At 34.4% G+C, this 8197-nt stretch overlaps 1 protein-coding gene across 2 annotated transcripts; it reads left to right on the plus strand.

The window, feature by feature from the left end:
* Positions 1 to 1020: 1020 nt before the first annotated feature.
* LOC117220677 (uncharacterized) lies at positions 1021 to 7864 on the plus strand. 2 transcript variants are annotated; one of them, XR_004490327.2, is made up of 4 exons: positions 1021 to 1158; positions 1251 to 1363; positions 3259 to 3409; positions 6944 to 7864. XR_004490327.2 is itself a non-coding variant. In XM_033470885.2 (3 exons), exons 1-3 carry the CDS (start codon positions 1053 to 1055, stop codon positions 3343 to 3345), a joined length of 306 nt encoding a protein of 101 aa, XP_033326776.2. In that variant the 5' UTR covers positions 1021 to 1052; the 3' UTR covers positions 3346 to 3437. The 2 variants fall into 2 exon arrangements, 1 of the variants encoding a protein (XP_033326776.2); XM_033470885.2 differs by lacking the exon at positions 6944 to 7864 and having other exon boundaries at positions 3259 to 3437.
* The last annotated feature ends 333 nt before the right edge of the window (positions 7865 to 8197 follow it).

Genomic DNA, 8197 nt, shown 5'->3' on the forward strand with positions numbered 1-8197 from the left:
AACAACGTCGGTGAATAAACTGGCTTCGAACGCGGTACCGTTTGATGCTATTTCTTTTTTTTTAATAGTAATTTTCGATTAAAAACGCTCGTATTTAAAGTTTGTTGGGCAAATTCAATTATTAAATAATGAATAAGAAATTACGAATTAAATTAATGCTTCGCCCGCAAATAATAGTTAAATGTTTTATTTAATTGAAAAATCATTTAAGTAGTTCCACAAATAAGTTATTTATGATTTCTTATTTGCGAAGAAAATGTTGCTTTATTATTTGTCTTTTCTTCAAATTCAAATAAAAAGTAACTTTTTTTTATTCTCTTTCATACATGACATAATGGATATTTTGTACATTAATTTTGCAAATAAAATGTTATTCCTTATTACACAGCGATTGAAAATCATTACTTTCTGATTATGACGTGTGCTCGACGCGTTGTGCCGAATAAATAATAAGTAAGAAGCGATTAAATGATAATTAATAAGAAACAATTGAAATTATAAATATGATATATTATAAATATATATATATATATATATATATATATATTATAAATATATAAATTATAAATATAAGTATTTATAAATAAGGAAAAAATTGTATTGTTTTAAATAATTTACTTAGACCTAGATAAATACTAAGCAATTATTATTGTCTTTTATTTAGATCTCCAAATAGCAAATGACTCTTTATTTAAATGAACATTTAATTAAAAATACAGAAAAAGAATTCCGGTTGACCGTAATGAAGGAAAAACTGAAAGTATGCAAATTCAATGCACAAACGACAATATGCGATCATCGCGACGTCTATAACGGAAATAAGCTGGAATTTCATATTGGGAGAGAGGTCCTCGTATTAGGCAACTTTAACCTGTAACCTGACCGAGCCGAGCAGCCATATTCGAAATGCAGTTCGGAACGAAAACTATTTGCATAGTCTCGCAGTTCTTCAAAGAGATACGATTATCTCCAAGGACGCAACACCGTTGCGTAGATTAGCATGAGAATTAGGAGGAGTACGGAAAAAGAGAGCATAAAAGCTTGAGTTGCACATGGTTTTCGGGTTAAAGTCAGTTCGTAAATCGAAGAGGCGTAATCATCAGTCGAAAATGAGTCGATACGTTTTGCTGTTACTGTTGCTGGCTGCGTATGCCGAAAGTAAATATCCCCAAATTGTTTCAAACAAATTTCACCGAATTCTTTGAAGGGAGAATTTCAGAGAATTCAATTTTCTTGATGTCTGATCGTAGGTGCCGCTGTCCCTATACCGAGACAGTGCCTTGGCGAGCATGAAGTCTGGATGCCATGCGGAGATTGGTGCAATCCTGGATGCTATTTGAGTCCGAAAATACAATGCAAAGTGGTAAGTGTTTGCAGTGCTTTACACCTTAAACGGCCCAGCAATTTTTTCACTCGAAAGTTAATCCACGGCCCTAGCAATTACCTTATTTCTACCGACTGAAGTTCAACAATTTTTTTCCCGAAAATGCCAAATTTCAGGTTGCCGTGAATTTCGGAGACTATCAAAAGTTACCTTTGAATAAGTTAGAGCAATTTTTTAAAACGTTCTTTATGTGAAACGAGAAGAACAAGAGAAATAATTAAAACAGCACCTTGAAGAAGCTAGAATTATCCTGGAACTTTCATTGAGGAAGTTCTCGTGACAGGATTTTGAAAAATAATGAAAAGTCTTTCTAGGACATAGAGCTATCTTAGAACGTTCGATGAGCAAGATTCCACGAGAGGAGCACGAGAAACAGGGAAGGGACTGATGAGAGAGGCATGAGACATAATGAATAAACTTGTCGGGACAAGGTAGAACTATCTTAGAACGTACATTGAGAAAGTGCTGATGAGAGGAGCATGCGACAAAATGAATAAGCTTGCTAGAAGATAGAACTATCTTGAAACGTTCATTGAGCAAGATCTCATGAGAGGAATAAGAGGAACAGTTAAAAAGCACTTTGGCACAAGTTGGGATTATTTTAAAATGTTCATTCAGAAAGGTCCTGTGAGAGGAACACGTGGACTAATCGAAGACCTTCTTGGATCAAATGAAAGCAATTTTAGAAGGTCCATTGACGAAGATCCAGCGGGAAGCGCCCAACATAAATTCTTGTTGCGAGCGAAGATGACAAGTGGTTAACAAACACCGTAATTAAATCTTCTGCATAAAGTTGATATTGATATTCAAATTATTTTATACAATTATTACTTTATACTTGATACAAACAATAAGGTCAAGAATTACGTTTCGTATTTCTCGAAATTAAGAGCTACTTTGTAAAGTGTTCAGAAATTATTGTTAACTGATTATAAACATTCGTGTTACTTCAATGGTACCTAATCACTTAAAGATCAAGAATAACTTTCAACATTGTTAAGATTGAGAAATACTTGCCAAATTACTCAGTACTTATTACAAACTATAAATATTCATTGTTCATCGATGCAAAACTGTGCAGGCAAATGAAGTATTCTTAGAGATGGCACCTGATCAATTGACGATCAGGAATAACTTGCTATAATCGTAATATTAAGAGCCACTTGCCGAAATTAGTCAGAGCTTATTACTAGACAGCGGATTTTATGCATTAATAGCACGAATGAGTAGACCAAATGCAAAATAATAAATACATTTGAAGAATTTTAAAATGCTGCTGGATTAATGTCAATGTGTACGTAGCTCCTGGAGCTCGCGATAACTGCGGACGATTTTTATTTCGCGTAAAAATCCGCTGTCTACTTATCGCTGACTATAAACATCCATCGTTCTCTCATCGATACAAAATTTGTGAACGAAATGCAATAAATTCTCTGAAATTGTTCCTCGGTTTGTATACAGAAATGGACAATTTTGGGAAGGAGATACGATTATTCGAGCCTCGCGTCTCGTTTTATTGTCGCCGATTGTCAACAACTATAAAATATACGAATAATCGTATCTCCTCTTCCCAAATTGTTCTTTTTTGTGTACAATTCGAGCGTTAATTAGGGAGAATTTAGTGTACTTGCTAGGATAACGAAGAAACTTTTTAATATCTTGATACAACATGAACTCTGATCAGTTCTAACTGAACCTTTTGTTTCTGTTCCGATCGGAACACATGATGCTAGAACATTCTTGCAAAAGGTTCGGATGTTCCATAATATTTTTCGATCCGAGCTTACGACTATTTGCGAGATGTTCGTGTACTTGTTGCTGAGGCTGTGCGGATTGATTCGTTCGTCAATTAATTCAATCACAATCTGATTCAGGTATGCCACCCGGAGTTAGGTCACGGAAGCTGCGGCTGCGTGCACGGATACAGAAGAGACGCCGATGGCAGATGCGTCAAGTGTTAACTGAGACAAGCTGCGAAGCGTACGAAAAGCGAGAAGAGAGAGAGAGAGAGAGCAATGTACTTCTGTAAGAAGCAATAAAAATTGTAATTCTAGCGTGTATTGCTAATTTTAACTAGGAAGTCGAGTGCAGACTCGTCGATAGCCATTCGCTGGCAATTTGATGGCCGCCCGATAAAAGGCGTAGTTTATTTCCGCGCTCGCTGCAGTTACCATGATCTTGCGATGGATTATCAATAACGTATCGCTCGTATTTGCATGGAGAACGCGGACTATGAAAGTCGGAATCGCGTGGGTTAAGGCAACAAAGACCAAGTTGATGCAACAGGAGGTGCATTCGAGTGTTCAAAATGTTCGGATAGCTCGTTGCGAGGATGCTGTTAGCCGTCCAGTGTAAATATCTTTCGGTTTATGATGATCTTTCGCAACTGGTTGCTTTTAGTGCCGACTAAAAGTGTTGTGTGTATGTGAGCGAAAAATACCAAACCTGATTGATGAAGTCTCGTCAAATTTCAGAGAGAAAAATTATACAAATTTCCTAGAAAATTAAGAAGGGAACGCAAAGTAAGGAATAAAACTGTTAGTTGTTACAAATATTAAGAAAACAATATTTTCTTAAGTATAGCGATCAAGGATGCATCGTTGTTCGGCACTATAAGGGTCAAGCTGCTCACGAAATCACCTTTCTGTATGTGCATATTTATGCAACAGCAACATTTTCCGAACCGATTCGAGGAAACAATAGATAAATTGAAATTTCTGTCCGTTTTTTAATAACCTCGATTTAACTACGTTAAATTCTGCTGTTTCGGATTTTATCTAGTTACTTTCGTCGTGAGTGCATTCAATGCACTTTTTACTGTTCCAAATTTTACATAGTTATTTTTATCACGGGTCCATCGAGAATCTGCAGTCTGTACATTATCTATCGATGCACTGCGGATTATTATGCAAATTTCTACTTGTCAGTGAACAAACATGTTCGAACGTGGTGACATTCGACGCACCGCTATTTCTCTGTAACGTTCGCAATCTATGCATTTTAGTGCAACGTGAACATTTTCTGAATCGTTTCGGAGAAACAATAGATGAACACAAATATTTTTCTTTAATAATTGCTGCACTATGTCAAAGGTTTTTGATTTTTCTATTGTCTTGGATTTTTCATTGTTATTTTTGTCACGAGTGCGTTGCATATGCAGGATGCGCTTTATCTGTCAGTAAACTGCAGATTATCATGCAAATTTCTATTTGTCAGCGAACGAACTCGTTCGGACCTGATGACTTTTAACGCGCAGATATTTCCATAACACGCGTATTATTTGCGCATTATTGCACAACATCGACATTTTTCGAATCGATTGGAACAAACGACAGCTAAATAGAATTGCCTTTTTTTATTTTTAAATTCTTTCGGTCCGTCCACAGTTTTGAATTTTCCGTCTTTATTTTTATCACGAGTGCATTAAATCTGCAGTCTGCGCATTATTTATCAGCATTCTGAGCATTTACCTATGTAAATAGACATTTTTTCATTCTTCCGATCTATCTGCTGTTCGAAATTTTACGTACTCATTTTCGTCGCAAGTGCATTCAATTTGCAGTCTGTTCATTACGATGACTTCCGACGCATGTAGTCGCCGACGAAAGGATTCAGACATATTGAAACCGTTATAATTTCACGAAGAGGAATCGTACTGCAATAAACCTGCACTCATTTTAAAGCTTGGAGCCTCTACTTTCGGAGTGCATCGTTCATTTTCTTGTAAGATTTTTTTGTGCGGCATGGCGGATGAGAGACCGAAGCCCCTTTTTACATTGAAAATATTGCAGACTGAAATGTCTCTAATAAAAGCATTGTACGATTATTTTCGTAATTAAATCCATTATGGGGTTGGAAGACAAAGCTTACTTTTTGCAAACCCGCAGGTCATTGTGCGACCTCAACATTCTCTGAATCAGTTAGTGGAAACGAGAGACATATATGGGAATCTCTTTCTTCCGTTAATAATTTTAAAGTAGCACATAAGAACTATTAAATTTACTAAAAATGCAGTAAAGTTTTGAGACTTTACATTTCGCGCTATTGTTAACGTTTCTATAATCTGTCAATCGAAAATTGCATTCGAATATACACAAATAGAATGTATAAACGTTATTTGAACGTTAACGTCGCAACCGTGTGTGAAAATTTAAATATCCTTTGTAGGATCATATTTACCCGAACAGTATCGAGAGATCGATAATATCGCAGTGGGCATCGATTTTTAATCCTGGAAAGAGAATCCGAGTGCAATATTATATTGGCAAAGGGAGCTTACGACCAGCATGCTTTCAAAACTCAATATTTTTCATTTCCTTATGGTTTTATATTTAATATGCTGGACCGATGGGAATCGTACTAAAATATAAACATTGCATTTCATTAGAGCTTCGTGACAGTTCTATTTCACCATATTTCACACATTGATGTGTGTTCCAATTTATCGTATCACCTGCAGAGTTTCTATAGCATACTTAGTCACTCAGTTTACTTACGGGTCGAACAATCGTACAATTCATCATTAAAATATGTGGCACAGCTGGAATTTAATGGGTTTATTACCCAGTCAATAATTTATATAATTATTGTTAATATCAATTTATATCATTATTATCAATATTAATGTATATAATTATTATTAATATAAATTTATATCATTATTATTAATATTACTTTATATAGTTATTATTAATATTAATTTAGATAATTATTATTAATATTAATTTATATGATTACTATTAATATCAATTTATATCATTATTATTAATATTAATTTAGATGATTATTATTAATATCAATTTATGTCATTATTATTAATATTAATTTAGATGATTACTATTAATATCAATTTATGTCATTATTATTAATATTAATTTAGATGATTACTATTAATATCAATTTATATCATTATTATTAATATTAATTTATGTAATGATTATTAATATCACGATTTCACAGAGTCAGTATGAGAACAGCTTGAATCTACAATCTATAGGAACAGTATTTGAGAATTAATTACAACGGAGGCTCCCTTATCCGAACATTTATTGTCACAATATTCAAACGTTCAATTATCTAAATCTTGCATTATTTAGAATAATATAATAGAATAATAAATGTTTTGATATCGCGCGGAATATTAAAAAATTACACTATTACACTGTAAAAATGAGGTTAATAATTAAATATATACAGTAAATTCTTCCCAATCGTCTTTCGGCTTGTAACTAAAAAGAGAGATGGGAAGAGAAGATTCTATTATTCAAACTTCGTGGCTCGTTTTTATAATTGCCGATTGTCAACAACTATAAAAACGAGGCGCAAGGCTCGAATAATCGAGCCTTATAAATAAAATAAATATCTCCTATTTCCAAACTATCCATTTTTGATTGCAAGCTGAAGAACAATTGGGGAGAATTTACTGTACTGCATTTTAATATTGATTTTATGTTCAAGATATCGCATTAAAAATGCAATCATTAGCGACCGCTTATGTTAATTACAATTTACATCGGAGACGGTCTTGCAGCGGTTCTAATTGAAACTTTGCCTTCGCAGAATCAGAAAATGTTCGCACGGTAAACTGACGCTTATAAATGAGAGGAAGAAATCAAAAATGGAAGGAAAGTGAGGGAGATTAAAAAAAACATTCGTACCGTATATCGTCCGTGGAATTCGTTTCGGTGGAGAGGTACGTAAAACGACGGAAGGGAAAGTGCGAAAAATTGGTGACCGCGCTTCTGATAATTGAATGGCTGCGCCGTTCTATGGATTTATCTCTGCTACCAGAATTTTCCAGTGCGCCCTGGAATAGTTAAACCTTGACCTTTTATATCGGACCCGATCTTCCCGAGCTTCTCCCGAGTTTCTATCGAAGATGCAATTAATAAGCGCCAAACCTAATAGCGGGCTCAATCGTACTTAGCGCTCCCTATATTTATCCCGTTGCTACTGATTTAATTGCTGTTTCGAGGACAGCTTCGCACAATACTTCTGAGGCCGTGCAATTAAAATACAAGACCCGTCGACTTCGAATCCGAATTACAGACTTTTCATCGATTTTAATTTCGGAGTACAATACGCGTTTCAGCGAAATTTGGTAAATGTTAACACCTTACCTGTCGCAGATTTTTCATCATTCAGTGTCAGCCGAGATGACACTTTTTAAGAATTTCTTAAAAAATCATGGTTTGTTTTTCATACCGTAAGATAATTATGTAAGATGCATAAATGAAAAAAGAGAAAATCATTTTTCCTATAAGATTTTACAGCATACAGTATAATGATTTTTATTTCCATTTAACTTTCTATAGCAGAACTGTAATTTTTGTGAATGACTCCGTTAAATTACTTAGATTAATATGACGTAAGAAGATCTTTTGAAATTATTATATAAAAATTATCGAGCTTAGACACAGTTCAGTCATTGAAAAGATTGTCAAATAGGTTCCCGGTGAATAAAGTGTTAATCACAATTTATCTCATTTACTTTTGCATTCAAGACATTATACACGTTTAGCAACAATTGAATTTAATATAATTATACCCGAATAATTATTTCATAATTTTCGTTGCAAGCAAACCGCGGATTCTCATGGAAAACAAAAGTTCTGTGCACCAACCGCAGCCAGCAAATGCTAAACGCGAACCAACTTTTAATAACTTTAATAAGTTGGAAATAATGCAAAACTAAATAAACATCGATTTTCATTTCGATTGTTCCGTATTTCGTGTATTAATTATTGCCGCGAAAGCATAGAATCCACAGACCCCACCTGGTAGCACAAAACAGTTGAGATTTTCGAGCTTCCG

The sequence above is a fragment of the Megalopta genalis genome, chromosome 2 (assembly GCF_051020955.1).
Source record: "Megalopta genalis isolate 19385.01 chromosome 2, iyMegGena1_principal, whole genome shotgun sequence".
NCBI classification, from domain to species: Eukaryota; Metazoa; Arthropoda; class Insecta; order Hymenoptera; family Halictidae; genus Megalopta; species Megalopta genalis.

What these genes read in the sequence shown, in the direction of transcription:
- LOC117220677 (XM_033470885.2), top strand. Translation starts at nt 1,053, where the DNA reads ATGGTTTTCGGGTTAAAGTCAGTTCGTAAATCGAAGAGGCGTAATCAT. An exon ending in GCTGGCTGCGTATGCCGAAA is followed by an intron (nt 1,159 to 1,250) that starts GTAAATATCCCC and finishes GTCTGATCGTAG; the next exon opens with GTGCCGCTGTCCCTATACCG. An exon ending in CGAAAATACAATGCAAAGTG is followed by an intron (nt 1,364 to 3,258) that starts GTAAGTGTTTGC and finishes AATCTGATTCAG; the next exon opens with GTATGCCACCCGGAGTTAGG.